Source organism: Scomber scombrus, chromosome 24, assembly GCF_963691925.1.
Source record: "Scomber scombrus chromosome 24, fScoSco1.1, whole genome shotgun sequence".
NCBI lineage: Eukaryota > Metazoa > Chordata > Actinopteri > Scombriformes > Scombridae > Scomber > Scomber scombrus.
The window spans coordinates 6,032,839-6,056,825 of NC_084993.1; the positions used below are offsets into that span (position 1 = coordinate 6,032,839).

The 23,987-nt window shown below is 41.3% G+C and overlaps 3 protein-coding genes across 3 annotated transcripts in view; 1 reads left to right on the forward strand and 2 right to left on the reverse strand.

Annotated features, from left to right (window-relative positions):
* Positions 1-10,203, reverse strand: part of si:ch73-383l1.1 (receptor tyrosine-protein kinase erbB-4) — a 238,891-nt gene extending 228,688 nt beyond the window's left edge. The window contains exon 1 of the mRNA XM_062414855.1: positions 10,121-10,203. Within this exon, the coding sequence (XP_062270839.1) occupies positions 10,121-10,184 (64 nt within the window). The 5' untranslated portion in view covers positions 10,185-10,203. The remainder of the gene's footprint in view (positions 1-10,120) is intronic.
* Positions 10,204-12,734: 2,531 nt separating this feature from the next.
* On the forward strand, positions 12,735-19,296 carry LOC133976453 (receptor activity-modifying protein 1-like). Its single transcript, XM_062414668.1, has 3 exons — positions 12,735-12,969; positions 15,028-15,166; positions 19,038-19,296. Exons 1-3 carry the CDS (start codon positions 12,915-12,917, stop codon positions 19,291-19,293), a joined length of 450 nt encoding a protein of 149 aa, XP_062270652.1. The 5' UTR covers positions 12,735-12,914; the 3' UTR covers positions 19,294-19,296.
* A 954-nt stretch (positions 19,297-20,250) lies between these two features.
* On the reverse strand, positions 20,251-23,394 carry LOC133976452 (putative methyltransferase DDB_G0268948). Its single transcript, XM_062414667.1, has 6 exons — positions 23,265-23,394; positions 22,217-22,374; positions 21,845-22,058; positions 21,475-21,578; positions 21,128-21,265; positions 20,251-20,391 (listed from the first exon to the last, which is right to left on the reverse strand). The coding sequence occupies exons 1-6, from the start codon at positions 23,370-23,372 to the stop codon at positions 20,304-20,306; spliced, it is 810 nt and encodes a 269-aa protein (XP_062270651.1). The 5' UTR covers positions 23,373-23,394; the 3' UTR covers positions 20,251-20,303.
* Positions 23,395-23,987: the final 593 nt, after the last annotated feature.

Consider the following 23,987-nt stretch of genomic DNA (forward strand, 5'->3'; position numbering starts at 1 on the left):
CCACACGCACACACTTCATCTCTTCCTTTCTCAGCTGAAATTAGACCACCTCTCTTGCTTTCTCTCTCTGCCGTACCGTCTCCCATCTTGCAAATGACCCGCCATCAGCTCGCTTTCACCTTGCCAAGAGCGATAGCGTTTTTGCCACGGAGCAACTGGTTAAGATAGGGGGACCACTCAGGTGTGTGCGTGTGTGTAATGTGTGTGTGTTTGCCTCTCAGCTGCAGACAAATTAATGAACCGATGCACAAAACCATAGAAATGCACAAACAGATTCTTATAAGTGCACTCTTTCCAGCTCCTGCTCTCATCTTTCTTGGCGCTGAAGGTGACTCACCTTCACACACACACACACACACACACACAACTACAGCAAAACCTGGCCAAGGTTTTCGCCTCTGCGAGTTTTATGTACCTTTAAACCAGCCAAAGGAGCGGCCATATTTCTACTGGACTGCAAGGTGACTTCAGTGTGACAGAGGAAAAAAAGAAATAAAGAAAAAAGGAGGAGGGGGTAATGAGGAAAAGAAGAACAAGAAGCAGCAGAGGAAGAGTCCCCACTTCTGGTCATGGTATTGTTCGACTCACAATCCCTCACCATCGCCCTGCTCTCCCTTTCCTTTGTCTTCCCCTCATCCTCTCATGCTCCCTCCTTATCTCTCCTTAGAGACTTTCCATCTCTTTTACCTCTGCTTTGTCTTGCTTTGTCTACCCTTGCTGCCCAACACACGCACACACACACACACCACCTCACCCCCCAACACACACACACCTCCACCTTTTCTTTCTACCTCTTTCTCTATTCCCTCCCTCCCCAGTCAGCTGTCACGGCTGCCACTTTCTAACACCCGCTCATTTATTACAGGTCACCATCACAGGAGGGGCCCATTTAAAAAGAAGGACAACGTGCCCTGTCTGCACGCACACGTACTGTAAAAACACACACACGCACACACACACACACACATCCGCATTTGCAGATACAACAACTTAGTAAAATACACACAACTTCACACCAAATAACAAATGCCACAACACACACTGGCAGACTTGCAATGAGGTTCATAAAAAAACAAACACTTGCATTCACACTGACTTGAAAGGACATAAATATTCAACCAATTTATGCAGAATTTGGGCTTTTTTATTTTAATAGCCCCAATTTTTGCGGTAGTAGTCAGACTGGAAGAACGTGTGCCTGTCACTCTAATTTTGCATAGCTAACTTTTATAAATCAATGTCAAAATGAAATCAAGCCCCAATACTCTATATAAACAAACTTCCAGTTGAGGATGACTTTATTTCCCCAGAGCTTGTCTTTTCAGGCAATGCTTACCATCAGAATATGCTTAATCACTCTCAAAAAGTTCCTCATATTCATCACTCTTTAGCCAAAAGTTAACAATTGCTAAAAGTAAGTCATGGAAAGTCATTTATAAGTTTCTTGCAGCAGCTGACTTGCATTTTTTATATCACTATTTATCACAAGATAACGCAAAAAATGTGGTGCATTTTCTTGAATAAGCCATTTCAGATTCAGTCTATTTAGGATGCAATAAACACACAGAAAGAAAAAGACAAATGTAGAGCCTGTACAATGGATTTGTGCAAACACACACTTGGCTACTTTCCTTATTTTGCCCTTGACAGAGAACACAGCATGTTTCCATGGTTTGAACACCAGGTTTTAATCTTGTAGAATCAGTTTAACATGAGTCTAGTCGAATAGAGCGATGCTCCTGCAGATCTGAATCTGTGTCCTTTAAATGCTGGAGCGACGTCTCACTGATATTACATTTTAATCCATGTAAACGTTGCCTTTCTCTGCCAATGACGACAACTGGAAAAAACACAATGTCTTGTTTTCTTTTTCTTTTTTTTTATTGTGGCAAATATTCAAAGAAAAATTAAAGCAGAGAGAGACAGAGAGAGAGAGAGAGAGAGAGAGAGAGAGAGAGAGAGAGAGAGAGAGAGAGAGAGAGTTACAGAAAGACTCTAGCAGAAATAGCCTGATAGACACAAAGGCGCACATGCCTAAGCATACAGAATATCAATCAAATACACACACACACCCTTATCCACACACAGAGTAACACACACTCACACAGTGCCAGACAGATTAAGGCCCTGATTAAGGCGGGTGTCGCATAAAAGTCTTGGAACAGTAAATATCCTTAATTTGTAGTGTAATTAAACAGATTAGCTGCCGTGAATATCTTAACAAGGATTAGCTCACACACAATGCACCAGGCGGGCTTGACTGCACACGCACACACTCGAATACAGAGTACACTACTGAAAAACATCTGAAATAACCGGGTTTTTAACAACCGTAAGACGCAACTGCCAGACAGATGAGTTGGCATATGTGTCATGACATCACAGAGAGAGAGATTGTGACTGCAACAAAAGTAAAGACACAAATTTACAGGTCATGGTTGAATTGCCCGATCGTCGCACGCACAGATGAGGGATTAGAGACCAGTGATCATTTTTCCTTTCACAGACTTTCATTAAAACACCCAGCTTTGTCAAGGTTACAGGGAGAGGCGGGGGGGGGGGGGTTCAATTGTGATTCTAATGGACCTCTATTGTGCTGCGGCTGAGAGCCAGAACAGAAAGTAAAGGGAAGCAAGTGAAAGAAGGCAAAAGCAACTAGAAAGAGAAAAAAAAGCCTATACTTGTTGTGAAAGACGTAGTCGATGGCACTTGATCCTGCTTCTCCAAACAAGTGCTGCCAATCAAATGGGAGCGGAGCGCTGTCCCACTTCCTGTTCTGGCCTTGTGCCTGAGTACAACGATGCAAATTTAAATTCAAAGCCAAACACTTGCACACAGGAAGACAGGATGCATATGCACCGATAAATTATTTGTCTTACAGTGAGGATAATGCACTGATTCCTTGTAAGCCTCGACTAAACCATAACAGTTGCCCTAACCTAAACCTTATGCTAATGTAGTTCCCTTCAGCTTTACGGAGCATTTAACAGTTAGCTTCTTTGAGCTCCTTGTTTTATCTTCATGGCTCACAACTTTAATGTTTAGTTTACTGAACAATAGGCTGCATTTTACATCAAAAAAAGCACTGATACATATTATCATAAATAAATATTAAACAGCAGGTGAAGAAACATGACTCCAAACAGATGCTTGTTCACTTATAAGCCAAAACTTGCCTTTTGTGGCTAGCTGTGCTGCCCTTAAGGCCAAAAGTCTGGTGTCCATATGAACAGCGAGAGAGGTTTTTCTATAATCATTCAGGCTATTAAAAGATCCTCTTCAAATGTGCTAAAATGTTTAAGTGATGGGGGCCAACATCCACAGTGTGTCCACACAGTCATTTTTTGCAAAAATGCATTTAAAAGTTGGTGTGAAGCTTATATGAGGCTTCAGCAGTTAGTCATATCAAGTTGATACCTGCCATATTTAGTCTTTTTAGCATCAAATTCCCTCTTTGTGTTTCCTTGGAGTGTTTCTCAGCAAAGGAAGAATAGTGACAAAAAGAGAGAATTTGGCACTAAAAAGACTGCAACGTTGAAAGATATCTGCTTGATTTGACACATTTGGACGGCTGAAGCTTCATATTAGCTTCAAATACAGGAGCCTCATGGATTTTGGCTCCCATCATTTACATGGTAAGTGGCCAGTATGAACAGGAGGAATGATTATAGCAAGAAAAACTATTTCAGTGTTCATTTGTGCACCTGACTTTTAATCTCTCACTTTTTAGGCATCCACGCCTTTTTAAAACTGGAACGTCCCATAAAAACAAACAATGGCTGACACATGGATGATTATGTTCTGTTCACTAACACTATTAATGTCCAGCTTTGTATTCATCTAAAATAATCCAGACTAAAATGAACACTGATATAAATTCCAAAAACAGAACCAGCATCCAAACCTCCCACCAAGGATCTCCCACAAGAATACAACACACACACACACACACACACACACACACACACACACACACACACACACACACACACACACACACACACACACACACACACACACACACACACACACACACACACACACACACACACACACACACACACACACACACACACACACACACACACAAATACATGCGTGTGAGCATGTCAATGACAGTTTGAGTGGTGTATGAAGGAGCTGCCGACAGCATGTTGTCCATGAAACAAATTGGGTGTCGTAATTAAAGGAGGGGGGAAATGAGCTGTTTACCATTCTCCCTGTGTGCTCAGTGACAGCCATGCACACACGGCTAATGAAAGACAGAGGGAGGAGAGTATGTGTGTGTGTGCAGATACGTGTGCTAGAGAAAGAGAGACAGAGAGAGAGAGAGAAGGGAGGGGAGAGAGAAAGACTGGAAAGGGTAGAGGGAGGAAAGGACAAAGGGGAGGAAATAAAAAGCTGTTTAAAAGAGGAAAGGTAAAGCAGTGAAAGACAGAGGAGACAGAGCAGGGGGAAATAAAACAGAAAGACAATAAGAGATGTTAATGGATGGGAGCAGGAGGGAGACAAGGCGTGTGTGTGTGTGTGTGTGTGTGTGTGTGTGTGTGTGTGTGTGTGTGTGTGTGTGTGTGTGTGTGTGTGTGTGTGTGTGTGTGTGTGTGTGTGTGTGTGTGTGTGTGTGTGTGTGTGTGAGAGAGAGAGACAGAAGGAGATGAGGGAACAGATAGAGAAACGGAAAAGCAATGACAAAAGGTGTGACAAAAACAAGTGGCGAGCTAATGAAAGAAAAGTCAACGAAAAAGACAAGAGAAACTCTGAAGTAGTGGGAGCCAACCTGCACTGTTGGGCAGAATCTATGCGAGTGTGTGCGAGTGTGTGTGTGTGTGTGTGTGTAGGAAGCCCCTTAGACGCAGGATGGAGGCATTTGTCTCTGAGTGGAATTACAAGTGGCGGGCCGAACAAACCCTCCAGTGGTCTAGAATAAACAGAAGAGAGTGAGAGAGAGAGAAAAAGATTCCTCTGTCTTTCCTGTCCTTTCTTTTGCTGAGCTCACATTGTGAATGTGTGTGTGTGTGTGTGTGTGAGTGTGTGAAAGAGAGAGAGAGAGAGTTCAGAACGACACAAATCACTGGAAGTAGACTCAAGACTTCTACTTAAAAGCAAACAATGAGAAAACACAGAGCTGCTGCAGGCTTTAAAAAACTCACTAAGCGAGGCTTCCGCTGCCCTTTCACTCTTTATGAACTTGAACTTGATAGAGAAAAGGGAAAAACAGCATGCAAAAAGGAATTAAAAGAGCATGTAGATTCAAGTGTGTTTACAGTTCATCCCTGTGTGTGTGTGTGTGTGTGTGTATGTGTGTGTGTGTGTGTGTGTGTGTGTGTGTGTGTGTGTGTGTGTGTGTGTGTGTGTGTGTGTGTGTGTGTGTGTGTACATGTGAGCGAGTGAGATCTCAGTCTTCCTGAAAGAGGACATCTGTGCCAGGCTTCCAACCTCCGACTGGCCAATCTAACTCACAGTAGGCTCTGGCACCGGACGCCTCAGCGCAACCAAAGCCAACCCTGCTCATCATTAGGCGGCGAAAGCACGGGGGTTCAAAAAGTCTGATGTCCTGCCAAACACACGAACCGCAGAGCCAGAGAAGGAGAGGGACTAAGAAGCATCGGGACGGGATGACTACAGAGGCCAATAAAGCCGCTATTTTGCACCCAACTCCTCGCTCACCAGAGGGGAGGGGGGGTTTGGATGTTTTCCTTCCCATGCTGTGCAGTTGTGATTCCGCATGTAAATATTTGGGTGGTTTGCAAACTCCGAGAACAGAAGACCCTCTGTACAGCCGGCGGGCAAAGAAAATGTCAAGCAAACAGGCTTGTGACGTCGCCTGATCGCTTTTGAATGCATGGGAAGGGAAAAGTAGGAGACAAGAACGCATCACTTTTTTTTCTTCCCCCTTAGAGAAAACAGCGTCATCTTTGTTGTGCCCATGCAGATAATAATCAGAGGCGCTGATTCAGACGGCGGGTACCATGAGAGGTACTGTACTGCTGTCTCAGGCCTTGGAAAAGCGCTCCATCACCCCCACGTGTCACATAGTCATTTGTAAGGCTTTCCTTTCGGCCCGCTGAGACTGTCCGGCTCTGCCAGAGGAAGCAAATAACAGCCCACACCTCAATGTCACCCTCACTGAACTGCAATTATTATTCTTTTGTGCAAGAGGCCATATTTTATTCCCCCCTTCTTTCTGCTTCCTTTCCCTTTCACCGCTTAAATGCACAGAACAGATCTCCATCAGCTCGTCCCAAGCGATCACAGAATATTTGACTAACATCCAGCTCAAGCCTGGCATGGGTTAAGCCTGGCAGATATCAAGTTATGATAGCAATGTTGACTAATTTAGAGCAAGATTGAATTCCTTCACCCCCCTCATCTCTCATACTGTCAAATAAAGGGCTTGCGGTCTAGACTGATGCTATCAAAAAAAGCTTAATTAGCTTGTAATAAATTCTCATTTCCGCCAGTCTTCTACAAAGCCTCAGCCAGCTCTGTGCCTCCATGTGTGCCAGCTGACGAACGCCCAGTAATTTGATACTGGCATTCAACTGGTCCCTTCCCCGCCGCCCCCTTCTCCCCCGGCCATTTCACAGGAGAGCACGTCTTTAAATGTCACCCAAACACACACACACACACACACACACGTGCGAATGCAGTGTTTGTCGCACACACTCAAGAGCTGTGGCGATTAAAATGTTTTGAGCCATTTAGAAAGAGAATGATGAAATTGCTGGTATGAGTTCCATTTAAAAAGGAGCAAAAGGTGAGCATTTTTTTTGTGAAAGCACAACCTTTTCTTAAAAAAAACAGAGAAGCAGGCCCCCATCCTCACATGTTAAATATCAAAGATTCTCTATGCCGAGCTCTGCAGAGAGATCAGTTGTTAGAGAGAATACCGTCATCTTTGATGTGGTATTTTGATGCGAATTCTTCTCGAGACACAGGAAGCAGCACCTCAAAACCTAAAGAGCAAAAAGTGACTGCTGATCATGAGGAAGGAAACACACTGTCCAAAAAAAACAAAAGCTAAACTTAAACAAAGATAGCTGAAACCATTCACCACTACAACAAAGTCTGCAAGCTTTCAAACTCATATCAGTCTCCCTCAGCGGATGGAGAACAGAGGAACTGAGGAATATATGTTTAAAAAAAGTGTTATTTCTTGCCTTCATTTGAAGCCACCAAATATACCAAGTTACTGATGCCATAACCCTGCTATCATACTGTAAGCAACATGTTTGACAAGACACGGACAGGTTTAATTCCTTCTTAGATGAAAACTTGGCTCAACCTTTCAGAATTTGCCTTCCAAGACTTCCAACAGGTATGATTGGTAAATTCAAGACGGATGAGAACAGTCTTTTTTTTTTAGAAAAAGTGTAAAAAAAAATCTGGTTCCAGCTTCTTAAATGTGCATATTCTGTTTACTTACTCCTTCTATGAAAGTAAACTGAGTATCTTTGAGCTTTGGACGGCTGGCCATGGCAAAACAACAAATTTTAGGTTGCATTTTAGGCTTTAGGAAACAATGATTGACATTCTTAACCTTTTACTGACATTAAATGGCCAAAACGACTAATTGGTTAATGGATTAATTCATTGATATCAATGAGAATAATCATTAGTTGTAGCCCTCCTTCCTACAGAGATGAGTAATTGGGAAAAATTCAGATTTTGCCTTCTAAGAGTTGGGACTTTGCCTCATGAACAACAGGTCTAGTCATCTCAGTTTCAACTGTATATAGTAATGGGTTCTTGTTCGGGTCATGAAAGAGCTCTCAAGTAGATTTCTTTATTGTTCTTGTATTTAATCCAGATTAAAATTAAGATAAATGCACGTCTCATACTGCCAACAGTCAGCCAGAACAAAGCGAAACATCAATCAGCTTGCTGGCAGTGTGAGCATGTCCATGCTTGGCACACATGTACAGTACGTCATATGAACACACACACACACACACACGCTCCAGTACATACTGCTCGGCACACCAGCTGACTGGTAGGAATGCTGCAGACATTTGTCTCGCAGCAGGGGAAGAAAGACAGATTCAATCACCATGTTAAACACCAGTGAAATGAACATCTCCAGCCTTGACTTACTTTAGCCTGATGCAGCTTATAAATATGATTGATACACAGAGTTAGAATAAGGAGAGGGAGATTAAGTGAAAGTGGGGGAGGTTGGAAAAGAAAGAGATAGCACACACACACACACACACACACACACAGACACACACACACACACACACACACACACACACACACACACACACACAATGAACTTCCCAAGAGGCATAGCTCAGATTCTTGGGCAGTATTTGCATCACAAATATCTTGGATGGGAGTGTATGCATGGAGAATAAATAAACCAGCGAGGGTGCCACTTTTCTCCCCATTCATGCCGCCTGTCACCCCTCCATCCATGCATCCATCCACTCTTGTTTAATAGGCAGCATTCAACGCCTTCCATCCAAGATCCACACCAGAGCCAGCGGGGGGAGTGTGTGTGTGTGTGTGTGTGTGTGTGTGTGTGTGTGTGTGTGTGTGTGTGTGTGTGTGTGTGTGTGTGTGTGTGTGTGTGTGTGTGTGTGTGTGTGTCTCTAGCTTTGTCTGAGAACCTCAAACCACCAGAGATGGAGCCAAAACTCGACCTGTCCTTGGATGCGGGCAGAAAAGCATCCTGGAATCCCATTTGTGCCTCTGAGAAGTTGGGCAAAAGCCAAATTCAACTCTGAGCATCAATCCTCAAACTCTACTCACTGTTTGTGGGTTTTTTTTCCAGTTTGGTACTTCTTGCCAAAACTTGATGATATCAATTAAGAAGGCAAATTCTGGCATTGAGGTCTGCTTATCAGCCCAAATTGATGCACAAGATATAACTGTGCAAATAAATCAAGTGTGTCTCCCAGTCTAATGTTACTCCATGGCTGATATTACAACAAACAGAATAACAGAGCTCATTTAACTCCTCATCGATTCAGCAAGTCTGTGAACAAAAGCTGATTGAAAAAGTTCACCAGCAATATTTCTCAACTTCAAAGCCTTAAAAAAATGATTTGCTTGGAAACATAGACAATGAAGATTTGTTGAAAAGCCTGCATGGTGAGCAAAGTACCACACAGCCAACCTCAAATGTTACAAGGAGCCAAACTGTTAGCAAATATCCTACAGCTGTGCCACAGGAAAATTACAGCAATAAGACATAAATAAAAAATATCATTTAGCACAATGACTTCAGTACTAATTGGCTACTGAGTGCCATGAAGACATGATAATGATTTATAGATATATTGAAAGAACACTGAAGTGATTTTCGTCCAGGGATTGACACCACAGGGATCCTGATGATGAAAGCGAGATGTTTTCCCACTGACTGTATAGCCCTCAGTATAACAGCTACATCTAAATTATTCAAAGACAGTAAGGAATAAAAACTGTGCCACTGGTGAAACCGCGCTCAATTCATATAAATTAGCTCTAATAGTGTCGGTCCTCGGTCTATCAATGCCCGCTTAAGGGAATTAAATTAAAACGATGGCGCATTCATTCATATTTAGGGTACGGGGCTCATCTGATCTGCGCGGACATGAAGGGTTCGCTGTCTTACAGTGGATTTTGAAAGACATTTCATGCTAGATGTTTTCTTTCACCGAAATATCTATCCAATCATTCACCCACAAGCTGCTCTAAAGTGTAATTTTTTGTCTCTAATACGCTTAAATATCTACATAATTGGGGGAAGAAAAGACGTTTGGAAAATATTAACAGGGGAGTTTGGAGAGCTTTTTACGCAGAGTTCGACACACTCCCAAATGCTGCTGGATCCCAAAGAACTGCAGATGCGATTATTCAATCAGCATCAGCTTGGTTGGATATGAAGTTGTGTTAAGTTTTTAGCAGTGATGTGAAGCAAACAGCAAAGGTGTAAAACTATGACGTCCATTCATCATCACTCAGCAAACAAGTACTGCAAATTTATCATTAACTCCTGCCTGTATGTAAAAGGTTTGTGTCAGACAAGAAAGGTGGATTTTTGGGGAGGGGGTGTTTGGACCCTCGTTTCATCCCAGCTTTTTGAAGTCTGACCTGACCCTGGCGCAGAGAGACGCTCATCCAAAGCACTCACCTGACTGCGCTGCACTCGATCGGATCACCACCAAAGTGACGAGGACGCAAGCGGGGAACTTCATCTTTGAAAAAAGGCTGCTTGTCTTGTTAACTCCAGTAACTCACATGTCCAATTAAGATATCCTCGTTTTCACACACACAGAAGCAAACAATCAAAGAAGCGTCTTGGCGTCTTGGACACTGGCACGGTCTCCTTACGCACCCAGAACCAGCGCAGTGGAGTGCTTTTTACGCACCACGCTTTGTTGTGTTTGTTTATCGGTTCCCAGACCAGTGTTTAGGTCGGTTTCCACCGCGGACACTCTGAGCCATTTACTCCTTACACTGCCACAGCGCCGGTGGCTCGTGGGGGGAGGGAGGGAGGGACGGGGGGTGCAGTGCTTGCGCGTGTGTTGGATTGTGGGTGGGTGGGGGGGCTTTGAACACGCCTCCTGGGTGTGACTGACACCTCCTGCAGCCAATTATGACGACCAACCGAAAGATTAGGAGCGTTTTGTCTTTTTGGAAATCCGCCCATCTCACTTATCACCCTCTCTGATTGGTTATTAGGTCTCATTGCCGCTGTCAACACACCTGTCAGGAGCAGATTTTGTTTGGGTTTACCGCTGGACGGTGGGGAGTCCAAATGACTACTTCTGGGCCTTGTGTGCCACCAGAAACAACACCAACAACACCAAGAAAATAACATTTTATAACATGCACTGAACACGATTTAATATCATATTTATTTAGTTGATATATTTGGTTATGCCTAAACTAAACTAAACTGCAACATGTGCTTGAATTAGATGGATAAATCCCCATATATGCAACATTAAATTCACCAGATAAAAATAGTAGATGATTCCGTACATTATAGCAATATTTAAGGCAAAAAAGGACACAGTGGTCATTATAGATGCTACCAAAACGCATTTGTGTCTGTATATTGATTTGTAGTTATAACTTTAAGTACTTGAAGTTGACTCTCAAAAGTTTCCTGCGGTGTAAGTAGCAGCAACCTTTGCAAATGTCCACCCCTTGAAGGAACATCATATAAACTTTGATGATCCTGGTCTGAGAGTTTTCAGTGAACTCGTTTTTACAAGTCGCTCTCTGGCTTTGTTTGTGGGTTGATGAGAAAGTATGAAACGAGCCCCGCAGATAAGCGAGGATGGGGGTATTGATTTGTGATCCGTGTAAGGTGAAAGTCCAGGCATAACTGGTTCTGTAAACTAAACTACTCCACAGTTTAGTGAGGAAGGGTTTTTAAGAAGGACTGAAACGAACTTTATATTCCTATTGTGCCAAAGATATGGTTCATTTAGTGTCCTCTGCTGCTCTCTAGGGGATTTTATGGCGAATTACTCAATTTTGAGGCATGTTGTGTTCAAAGTAGCTGGCATGCATCATGAACTGCTGAGGGACTTATAATAACATCTGGACTATTTTGAATTCAACAAAAGGGCCCAAGAAAAACATCAATTTAGAGGTGAACTGGATTTAATGGTTTAAAGGTCAGTGTTGTGTGCGTAATGCGCACATGTGAATTAATGCTAAAACATCCAAAATGGCCTTAAGTATGAGGGGGAGAAAGCAGGATTTTCTTCTATAATTATGATTTATGTGATTTTAGATAAAAGGTTTCTTGTGCCAAAAACAAGACAAGTGCGCTGTAAGATAAGAACTTGGAGGTAATAAACTCCACACTACGCGTTATGGGCTATTGTGAAGAGGAAAGAATTATGGGAGATGCATGGAAACACTTATTTGAGTTAAGAGATTAGTCTCTCTTACACACACACACACACACACACACACACACACACACACACACACACACACACACACACACACAGTGTGCCAGTACAACACAGAGCAGCCGAGAGAATACTAATGAACGTCACTCTTGTTCCTGCACTAAAATCTTCAGATAAGACATTCAATTAGCGACATTACCGAGCTGCCGAGATCTGCGCTGATATAAGTGTGACATGAAAATGGGTGTTCTGTCTTTGAGCTATATGAAAGGAGTCCCATGCTGGGAGGTTGGCCTACAGTGAACAGGGTAGCCTATAAGCGTAGTGATAATGGAACAAATTAGAGCGAATAGCTTTCAAATGATAGACTATAAATTGTGATAATTGCACATTGCACAAAGGCCTATTCTGTACATTTTATTTCTTTATTAGATTATAACACATTACTACAGTAAATAATTCCTACAGGGATTCACTGTTTGTAATCTTATCGTACTCATGTAAACTTTTAATATCTCATATTCTTTGTCTGGGCTATAACATTCCTTGAATATTCCACATGGACATAATATAATGTGAATTTACAGTTCTTACTACTTATTATGTGGTTTACTACTCCCATATGCTTTATTATTGGTATAGCACCCCTGTAAATGAGGGCTTTGCGTCATAAAATGAGTTTTTTCTGGTTTCATTAGTAATGACTGGTACTAATTTTGGAATCTGACTTTGTTTTGCCCCCTGTGAGCAGCTCCACGTTGTAAGCAGCGGGACAAGGGGATCAGATGACAGGCAAAGCTTCTATGATTAGGCCTGCGGTGATGGAAGGAGGCTGCCACTGTGGAAGGTCAGGGGGGCTTTTTACGCGCAATGAGTTGGCGCCTTCTGGTTGACCGCGCACCACAAACTGCCTGTTCATTTATTTGTAAGGTTGAGCTCTGTTTTCTGAATCAGTGGCTTTGGCTGGAGTAGCGTGGAGAAGAATGAAATATGTGCCGTTGATCTCCAGGGAGTGAGCGCGGCGCGTAAAACGTCTTGGAGTTGATATTTAGCATGGCTCTGGAGAGCGCGTCACTCCTGAAGGCAGGGCTTGTTTTGTTGTTGGCTGGTGAGTGTTTGTGGTAAATCATGAAGTGTTCGTGAGTCATTTAAGGTTCTTCTTTGACATGTACACGTTTCAAAAGTGCTGAGTTCAGATGCTTATTGTTTGGTTTATTGTTGAATCTCACAGTGCCATTGACTGATCATAACTGCACACTGCACTTTTTAATTTGAAGTGTTTTTAGTGTGAGGCAAGTGCAGTGGACAGAGATCAGTTAAAAGTATCAATATAAAAAAAAACACTCCATTAAAAGTTGAACTCCTGCATTACTTTTTACTTCAGGGAAGGATATTATTAGCAACATTTACTTAAAGTAAGCAGAAAAGTGTCCCCTGCAAGTACTAAACTATTATATAATTGGGTTATTATAATAAATGTTGATGCATAAATGTGTATGTAGCATTTGTAGTTGGTGGAAGTGAAGCTAATAATATTATTGAGTTATGATATTTTATTATATGCTTTGTATGCAAAATCCAAACTTTGCAAAGTAGCATGCGACAATACAATAAGAGACAAACATGGCTGGTTTTGTTTGGAAAACATCACACATTCTTCCAGCATCAGATGTACTGTAGTATTCAGATATTTTACAGGAGCTTTTTGCAATGAAGATGTCCAACAGGTTATAAGGAAGGCAGCTAAATCTAAATATAACATGTAGAGAAACATATTAATATCAGCTATGGGGCATTAAAATATCCTGAATTTCTTCATAGGTCTTAAAAAGTAAATAAGTATCATGATTACATGTCTAATCGAGGACAACATGAGGGATATGAAAGAGGATATTGTTGGGGGAAAAAGTGTTTCTATATATTTAGCATGCTTTCAACACTCTCCTCCTCTGTGGGCTTTACTATCACTCCCAGATACATTGGAGGATGTGAAAATTAGTCACTCATGCTGGCCAGCACAGCGGCTGCCTTAACATGACTGACATCTGAGCTAAATTGATCATATCATATTCATGAGCATTGGTTTTTTAAGACAAATCTATAAATATTGAGTCCCAGGATGGAAGGCAACCTAAACAGGAAAATAACTTGAAGGCTGTGCGTCAATAGAGCGGAAATTACCAACTAGAAGTGCTGTACTGTAGCATCTGTCATGGTTTTCCTTGATTTTCCTGGAAAATGGAATTCAATGCTATTTGACAACCAACTTGTACAGAAACCATGAAAGCTTGAATGTGAGATTTGCCCACCAACAGTTGCAGACAAACATTGACACAAGTAGAAAATAACATGCTTGAACCTCTGTGGGTGAAACATAAGCTCATAAACAATTCATTTCTTCAGAAGTATCATTTATTTATTCACTTATTGTACATCTTTGGTGTTTTTCCCCCCTCCCCTCACTTTAGACCTCAAGCATCTGTTTGAAAAAGTGTACCACCAGCAGGGCCTTAACTATTTTCCTTTTGGTAGCTCTTCTCTCTTTCGAAACCACATTCAGCCTTCATTTGAGTGTTTCAGAGGCTTGAGAGCCAGCTGAGACAGAGCAAACATAATGGGCACACAGTTGGCCCTTATCAGGCCGCCGCAGACCGAGCTCCATCATGTTTCTCGATGGTAACAACAACCTGTTTGTTCCATGCAGGCCTTTTACGCCAGCTTAAGCTCCCTCTCCTACTGTACCGCTCGCTGGTGTTACATTCAGCTCCAAGTCCTGCGGGAGCGGCCGTGGTCTGCCTCCACATTTAGAGGCTGTTTACACACATCTCTGAAGTAAACAAATGGGATTGGGACTAGACTGCAAATTAAAATCTTTTCATAGTGAAAGTAACAGCCTAATAGGGAAGAAATGGTCCAATAGGAATAAACATTGCCAGGATATGACCTTGTTTGTTGCATATGTACCTACTTATCAAGAATTAAGCACAGCAGATAACCTCTGCAGTGCTTTGTGAAATCTTTTGTAGCTTAACAATGAAGCAAAGTTTTTCTCATGACTCACTGGAATAGAAAGATCTCCCAGTTCCAATCACCTCATATCACCCCAGCCCACGTCCCTTGTCATTTTTACAACTTAATGTACTATTTTGTGTCTTCTGTTTTCCAGCTCAAGTCCTGCCATCAGTGTCTGCCTGCAACGGGGGTTTCTATGAGAGGATGATCAATGATCTCTGCTTAGCAAAGTTCAAATTCGACATGGGAGGACTGGACCGAGGCCTGTGGTGCAGCTGGCCGGATACCACAGAGTGAGTTTACTGACTGGGACGAGTAAAAACTGATGTGAAACGCACATTCCGTCCCTTCATTTCCACATTGTACACTAGCAAATTTGTCCAGTTAGATTTGAGAAAGCTCTCAAAGATCAAGGAAATATACAACATATAAGAGGAGGATGGGTGGCCAAGCAGGTGATAGATGAACCAGTGATTGTGAAGCATGAATGGCACAGTTAATGCAAGCACGACTTCAGTCTTTTGCCTTAAGTCATGCTCTGCAGACTTCCATCAAAGAGTCAAAGAGCCCATTCTTAAATTTAATTTATAACTTTTTTTATCCTTTGTATCAATCACATCCACTTTCAATCTTAGTTTTTATTGTAAAAAGACTGTAAAACACTGTGGAGTTATACCTTTGCAGGTGCTCTGACAGATTGGTACCTCTGTGAGCTGCATAGGATGCTTACAGGTGACACAATACCAAATCATCTCCTAACCGATTTGAAAACATTTATATGAATGCCACATTTTCATTGTTTTCTCTGACCTTAATTTTATAAATGTATTCCTTCTATCAGGTTTGAGAACATACTGTATCATGCCTAAACGTATGCTCTCTACAATATGGTGCATTTTCTGATAATACATATTCAACCTGTCTTCGTGGCTGTTTGCCTTATGCCAGTTTTCACTCACCACCACATTCCTTGGTCATGGCCTTGTGTATGTGTTGGTCACCATATTGTGTGTATGTGTGTGTCAGACAGAGCAGTGCTTGGTGGCAGTCTGAGAATGAGTCAGACAGGAGGGTGAAAGCAACTGGGAGGCCCACATGAGAAGCTACTGTCAAAACTGTGTGATTTCCCTTCTGGCTCCCTGTCCTCAACACACCCGTTCGATTCAGCACATAATTGGTGGTGGCAATTTGTGCGTGAGTGAGTGTGTGTGTGTTTGTGTGTAGATGTAACTCATCATAAAAAGTTTGCACAGGCATATAGACAGTTTGCAGTTGAGTCACAAAACTCAGAGCAACAATTTTTGACGCCTTCGTCAAGGTCCACTAGTGAGCTATAGCTGTGCAGCAGTTAAATAAAAAACAACCTTGCGGGCTTGAAATTTTGAAATATACAAATAAATCCTGTGTGTGAGCACAGACTGATTCTATAGCACTGGAAACAATTGTCTGATATTGGTTCAAAATGGAAGGGATGATTGGCAGAGTGGGTCTAAAGCAGATCAACTTCTTGAAGATGAAACAAAACTTCTTCCTCTTACAAATAAAATGCTGAATTCATAAGCAATGCATCTCAATTCTTAAGGGTTTTGCATCTACAGCCTCATTTGTTCTGGTTAGACCAGTGCTGCATGGTGGCTAACTTTAGCTAAATTAAATGCCCCATTATCCTATAATTGCAACTTCTGGCTACAGTGGCAGCTTTTCAAATTAACTCAGATCCACTTTAAACTTTGTCTTTAGCTGGTAGCCCAAGCAGCAACAGCTTGAGGCTGAAGCCAGTGCAGAAGTGCCTTAAAGTGCAATGCCATCTGGAATGCTGAACACCCTAGAGTGCAAAGGAGATTGGATGATACTTTCACTGAGAGCATTATTATCAGAATGTCATAAATACTTCTCCCACTTATAATATGTCCACTTGCCAGCTATCAAATTTTATCCAGTAGATTTGTATAAACAGCCAATTTATCTTACAGGTGAGATCCAACCACAACACACACAGTTATAAATATAGTAATGACATTTCTAGGTATCAGTATGCTATCCGGCAGCACTAACCAGTTCCAAGTCCTTTGGAGTCCAAACCACACTGTCTGCCAAGTAGAAGAGAAAAGAAGCAAACATGTGTATAACTGGAATTGTTTGTCCTTGAAGATGAATCTAAAGGCTTCCACAGGCATGAATTTGGGATATCCACTGAATATATCAATTTGATCTATTTACAGGCATGCCTCTGGTAAAATTCACAGGATATGAATTATTGGGACAATGGGACATGACTAAGACTAACTCATAATATTGCAATTCTTTGAAGAAATGACAGACTGAGATGATGCTACAAAATCAAATGATGTCCAACTATAGATTGAAAAAAAGTGTATGGTTTATTTAGTTACTTTAAACTTTATTTAAATGGAATATACAACATACAGTAGCATCTCAGTCACAGTCTTCTCTTCTCTCAGAGACTCTGTTACTCTCTGTACACTGTAGTGATTTTGCTGATCGTGTACTTCTTTCTCTGGGAGAAAATAAACAGGCCCACTGGGTTGGCCCTAAAGATGACAGAGGGAAAAGTCTTTGACAGGGATAACGTTTTTTTGTTGTTGTGTTCAGCTATGATCAGAGTTATTCTTTTTCAGGTCTCCAGTGACCTTTCTTTATCTACCCACACTGTCTCTCCAACACTGTTAATTGAGCTTGTGTGTACAGTATGTGCATTTTGCAGTGTTTGCATCCCTTTAGACTCACTTGTGAGTTTTAAAACTTAAGAAACCAATTTTTTATAAAAACAGAAATTCAAACACTGTATTTGCTAAGAGCTACAAAACACTCCAGTCTCTCTTGACTCTCGGGTTATCTGGAGACCAAAACACTTTCACTGAGCGGTAGTTCAACACACATATTTGTGTTAGCATGCTTGTGAGAACCTCCTAATCCACAGCCCTGAACCTTTACCCAAACAATCCTAATCTCATTCATAACCACAAGCATAAATCTTAATCTTACAGTAGCACTAACGCTCACCTCTAAACCTCATCCTGATCCTCGCTCTGACAGCTACAATGCTGGCCTCTGAGAGAGCTGCTGGTGATGATTGTTGGCTCTCAGAAGCATGTTTAAATATAATACATAATAATACATTAAATACAAGAACACACACAAAGTCAAACACACCACTTCACACCAATCATACAGTTAATGCTTTTATTCAAGGTGATTTACAGTCAATGGGCAATTAGGCTGATATGATGCTTTGCATACTCGTGATCGCCCCTCTTCCACAGGAAAACCTTAAATAATAATAAGGTTTTGTTACATTTGCAAGTCAAAGAAAAACTTCTTACTGTGGTATTAATCATAATTTATTTTATTTTATACATTCTTTATGTTAGATATTCCTATCATCTTTAGGAGGGGTTTGTAAAATCTGAGTTCAGCCTCTTCATGTCATGTTGCAACAGTCATTCAGCATGATTGACAGCCATTGGAGAAATCTGTTAATAGGGATTTGGAGAAAGTGATCTCATGCTTTTGACCAGCTGTCGCAATAAAAACTGGAAGAAGATGCACCAAACTCCAATGTGGACATCAGAAATAGCCCTTCATGAGAAGCGTTGGAGTTGGTCAGACTTTTTATTGGAGGGTTTTCTGGTGGCTTGGCCACTCGGCCTCCAGCTATGCAGTTAAACAGAGTGGCCATCCGGAACACAATCTCTCCTGGTATGGTGCAATGCTGTACTGAGGGCGCTACCCTGTTGGTATGCATCTCTATTTCTCCTGCCCTCTACCACCTAGCAGTTATATTTAGCTGTGTAAAGTCCACTGGTAATTCTAGACACTCCTTTGCCTTTTTTCCCCCCTACCAGTAGGAATTCCTGCTCTGGTAGCACCCTGAAAGGACGCTTCAAAGGCACCACAAGGGACAATTTGAAGGGTGTATTTCTAAAGTTCTACAAAAGGCAAAGATTATTTTAAAGTTCACCATGAGAAATACAGACTCTGACAGTCATTATTTATGAAATTGCAGTGGAAGGAGTATGGGGAAAACTCATATATCAATATTTTGTTTGTCTTTGCACTTTCCTTTCCTCTTTTTACCTTTGAGTTGGGTCTAAATCTTCAATCATTCATGTAGATTTGACTGTGTTTTGTCGCCCTCTGCAGGATCTATGAGGGACTAACAAACTGCACCTTCCAGGTGGCCTTGAGGATGGAGTGCTTCTGGCCTAATCAGATAGTCGACCGCTTCTTCATGCAAATTCACCGGACATATTTCCACAACTGCCCACTGACCGGCCGGCTCCTCCATGACCCACCGATTGGTATCCTCGCCCCGTTCATTGCAGTGCCAGTATTGGTCACCCTGCTCATGACTGCTCTAGTGGTGTGGAGGAGTAAGCGCACACAGGGAGTGCTATAAGGACTGCTTGGGCTCTGGATGTGGTTTCAATACTTGGAGAGAGACTCCTGACAAGCAGAGACCCAGAGAGTGTGTACAGATTTTTGGGTGATTTTCACATATTGAGTTGTTTGCACTTATATTTTTTGAAACTGTATAATCCTGAGGAGTGTATAAAATATATGGCATGTTTGACTGCAACAGTTATGGACACGGTCATCTGAAATAAATATTTTTCTTTGGTATAAAAATAGGATTTCTATGCACTCATTTTTGTGTGATAACATCACCAATATGAGACTATGTCAAAATTTGTCAGGGGAAAGTAATAAAGTTCTTTTAGATTCAGGGGATTTGGAGGCCGTGCATGTTAATTACCATCTGTTCTTGTGGCCCTAAACAATCTGTGAACACATAAATTACAGTGGAGAGGAGGACACTCAGGGAGACGTACTGCTGACTGGGATGAATGATGGTTGTAAATTTGGAGGAGAGGTGAAGGAAGAGAAGAAAATAGGACATCTGAAGAGAGTTTTTGGAGGGTCTCTCATTGCAATGCAGTCACATTATTTATACAACACTGTTTTCAATAAAATATGTCCTCATTGCCAATTGTATTGCAACAATTTAGCAACTGAATTATGCTCAAATACTCCAAATGTGCCTTGAATGATTCCATCAAAAACACAGATAAAATAACAACTGTTTAAGTGAGAGACTAATGACCTGCTTTCTGTGAAGTTTCTCATATCCTAGTCATGAAAAAGCAAGTTGACACATGAATTACACATGTTCCACTTCAGCTGCAATCTCATCTATTACTGTAAGACAGGGTTTCATCTAGTTTTCATTTAGCAGAAAACCACTGAATCATTGAATCATTTTACCTTTTTGGATCGCAAAAGAAGGACGTGTCACAACTGGCAGATATACAACTGGTAACAAAGGGTCGCAGGTACACACTGATTTGTTTCATCAAGCTGCAAGAGGTTGTTAAAGAGCGGCGTCCAAGATGCAGCCAGTCAGAATGATCAAGGTTTGCGTGCCAGCCAGTAGAAATACTTTATAACCACTGACACTTCTGTGTCAGGAGACGACACCTGCATGGCAGACAGCAACCTGAGATGGAAGACAGAGGAAAAGAAGAAATGAGAAGGTGGTTTATTAATGAATGAATGGGTGCTTGGAGTTGGTTCTAAATCAAGATGAAGGTTAAATGACTCTCTTGAAATATCTGGATAAATGATCCGCCATTCCTGTCTTTCATCACAATGAAAACCGCATTCAAAATAGTTGCTAAACATAAAAAAACTGCTTGCTTTGCATGCTTTGCTAAACAGTTGGGAGAAATATAAATTATACAAAATCAGCATTTAAGTAACTAAAACCCACGAATGGCCACGTAACATCCTTCAAGAAGAAATAAGACAAAACACAGGTCAGAGACAGGGAGCAGAACTGTGTGTAAATCTTCCCAAACTCTGATAGTAATTAAATACAATGTCATACTGTTTTTTTATCCATGTAAAAGTTACGGCTCAGCACTTCCCCTCCATATATTTTGCTTGCTGGGCTATTCTGTCCTGTCAGTAGCAGGGGAATTAATGGTGGCTATATTATCAAAGCAGTAAAAGCCTTCAACAGTTAAGCTTAGTCAAGCAATGTTTGGCTTTTCTGATTAATGCCCAAGACTGTGACAGTATTCAAAGAAGAATTTCAGCAGTTTTTGATAATGATAAATGAATTCGGGGGGAGATTAGGAGATCAGCCCTCGGCGCAAGGCAAGTGGAGGTGAGAGCTCAGGGCCAGAAGTTAACGATTAGGCCGACGGATGAGTTGGAGGTTAATGTCTCACTTGCTCCTGATGTCGTTAGAGAGACGTTCAGCCTCGACAGGGTCCTTTTGTTTCAGTATCTGGTAGCTGCTGAAAGTCTCCACCATGCCGATGTATCCACTCAGTGGCAGGGTTTTGCTCAGACGCACACAGTCATTCCTGGACACCAAAATCACAGTTACAGTGGATGTAAATTGATATATGCATGTTATTAAGTGTGAAAGAAGTTGGGGTAAGTTGGGCTGGAAACATGTCAATTAAACACTCTTCTCCTGATACTTGACCCCCAACTGTACAATCTTCTGCTTTTGAGTGATCTAGCTACTCTTTATGTATAAACATGGACACCAGTCAGATGCAGCACTCACCACTCTTTGTCTGGGTAAGAGCAGGAGTCAAACAGGTCTGAGTAGATCTTCAGAGAACTTGATCCCAGATAAGGAGTCCGGAAAGGAAGGAGGGCAGTGTAAAACTAATCAGAAAGAAAGAAAGAAAGAAAGAAAGAAAGAAAGAAAGAAAGAAAGAAAGACAGACAGAACCACTAAACTTGTGCTTAAAATGGTTTTTGGCACATTAAAAATCTATCTTAAAAATAAATCAATTTCTCACACGAGCTGTTCTAGGCCCTTAATAACTAAAAACTAATTAACAAGACAGCAACATGTTGACAAGTCATTTCAAATATTAAGTGATGTTTTCGATCTATTAGAAATTAGGTTTTCAAATTTGTGACAGAACCTCTTTACAGATGTCATTTAGCTTGCTGGAGATATCCCCGTACTCCAGCTCCATGTCCATGGTGTAGCTCAGGAGCGCCAGGCAACCTCCAGGCCTCAGCATCCTGTCAGCCTCCTGCAGGAACCGTTTGCGGTCAAACCAGTGGGCCGCCGTCATGGCTGTCACAAGATCCACCTCGCCAGAAGCAAATGGTTGCTCCTCTGCCGGACACTGCCTGGGGGGCGAGGTGGTTGGAAAAGTGTAGTAGAAAATAATGAGAAATGTTTTGAGTTTATGCTGTTGGGATATACTCTGTACAGTATTTGTGTGTGTATAAATTAATGTAATGTATTTATGAACTATAAAATTCCTTCTCTCACACCTTCACCTCACCTGTATGAGACATTTGGACTGCTATTGGCTTGTGCCATCTCCAATTGGGCGGCGCTAATGTCCGTTCCAACCACCTTGGTGAAGTAAGGAGCCAGATGGATGGTCCCTTGACCTGAACCACAGCCCACATCCACTGCCAGGTTGAATTGTTTTGGAGTCTAAAGGGAAGAAATCATTTTGTTTGTTTGCTTCTGAACCTAGGAAGACTTGATTTGGCAGCACAGCAGATAAAGCATTATACTTCTATGATCATGACTAATATAATTATTTAAGCAGAGTTCTAGTTCCGGCCAAAAAAAAGAGCAAAACTCTTATTTAAAACTGGGTTTTAAAGGACCAGTGTGTGAGATTTAGTTGCATCTAGTGGTGAAGTTGCACATAGCAACCAAATGAATCCCTTCCTTCACCCTCCTTTACCAAGTGTGTGGCAGAATTTATGGTGAGTGTGAAATTCACAAAAAAAACATGAAAGGCTCTAGAGTCAGTGTTTGTCCATTCTGGGCTGGTGTAAAGAAATTGTGATGCAATATGGCAGGCTCCAATGAAGAGGACACGCTTCATATGTAGATATAAAAGGCTAATTCTCAAAAAAAATAAAATATAACAAGTCTTATATTCAGGTGAATATAATCAGGCTGAATCTTTGAGATAAAGGTCTACTCTAAATGACACAGCATTAGAAGGAGTGCTGCAGCAAAGTTCATTGTACATTCTCTTCAGTGATGAATAGATGAAGATACAGTGATGGAAACAATATTAGAATATCACTAATTTAGTAGGTGTGCTGATATCTAAATAGAATATAACTTAATCAGTTCAAATCTTTTATTCAAATAAAATAAATCAGTGGTTAAGGTTGGAGGTTGGTGCACAGGTCCAGTTTAATATCGCATTTGTTATTTAAAATTGCACCAGAGTGGAAATCATAACAGCTTTTTGCAAAATTAGGTGCAATACAATGTTACATAATATTGTAGGTTACATAAAACAGCAGCAAAACACTCCATTGTGTTGTATTCTGCTGAAATTCTTCAAAATACATACTTACCTTTTTCTCCATGTAGCTCATAATCCTGCTGATTAATTCTTGGGGTGCCACCCTGTACTGCAGGTAAGCAGCTGCATGGTCTTTAGCCTCGAAGAGCCGCACAGCCATGTTTCCTTGCTTGTGTCAATATCAGTACTATGACTTTGCACTGCAAGCTTGTCCCAGCAAGTTATAAATTAACTGCCAGGACTAAAAATGCCCCTGCCTTCCTGCACTGCTGCCAAAATAAAACATGCATCTACATTCAATTAAAAGCATCACTGTACAGCACATTTTCTTGATTTAAATTAAAGGCAAATCTCCCTCTGATATTGTGTTTGTGCATTCAGTTTGTGGTGCCTTTTTTTGTGATTTACATTCTTAACTATAATGTTTCCTTATTTTCATCTAAGCCATACATTATCAGTAATTAATCATGTCACATGCATACACACGAGCTGCTTGGACATTACCCTGTTCCCAGTATGTGAACATATAGTCAAAACATATAGTCACTACAAAGCGGAGGTATACAAAAGTAGAACTAGTTAAATTCCTGGTGGAGGTCCTAATATCACTCCCAAATCTATCCACTTCCAAATCTAGATTTTTCACTTGCCTTTTCTCAACAAAAGCAGCAGATGGCAGTAAAGGCACAGACAAGATGTTTGGCATGAAAAGAGAAACTGAAAGTGGATATGCTTGGAAATATATTTCATGTTAGTTAGTTGTTATTCCTCACCA

Bases quoted from the DNA above. Each gene is read 5' to 3' on its own strand.
- LOC133976453 (XM_062414668.1), top strand. From the start codon at position 12,915: ATGGCTCTGGAGAGCGCGTCACTCCTGAAGGCAGGGCTTGTTTTGTTG. The intron at 12,970-15,027 runs GTGAGTGTTTGT...TCTGTTTTCCAG, and splicing joins GCTTGTTTTGTTGTTGGCTG to CTCAAGTCCTGCCATCAGTG. The intron at 15,167-19,037 runs GTGAGTTTACTG...CGCCCTCTGCAG, and splicing joins AGCTGGCCGGATACCACAGA to GATCTATGAGGGACTAACAA.
- LOC133976452 (XM_062414667.1), bottom strand. From the start codon at position 23,372: ATGGCTGTGCGGCTCTTCGAGGCTAAAGACCATGCAGCTGCTTACCTG. The intron at 22,059-22,216 runs GTGAGGTGAAGG...CTCGCCCCCCAG, and splicing joins AGTCCAAATGTCTCATACAG to GCAGTGTCCGGCAGAGGAGC. The intron at 20,392-21,127 runs GTGAGACATTAA...CTTCCATCTCAG, and splicing joins TCTAACGACATCAGGAGCAA to GTTGCTGTCTGCCATGCAGG.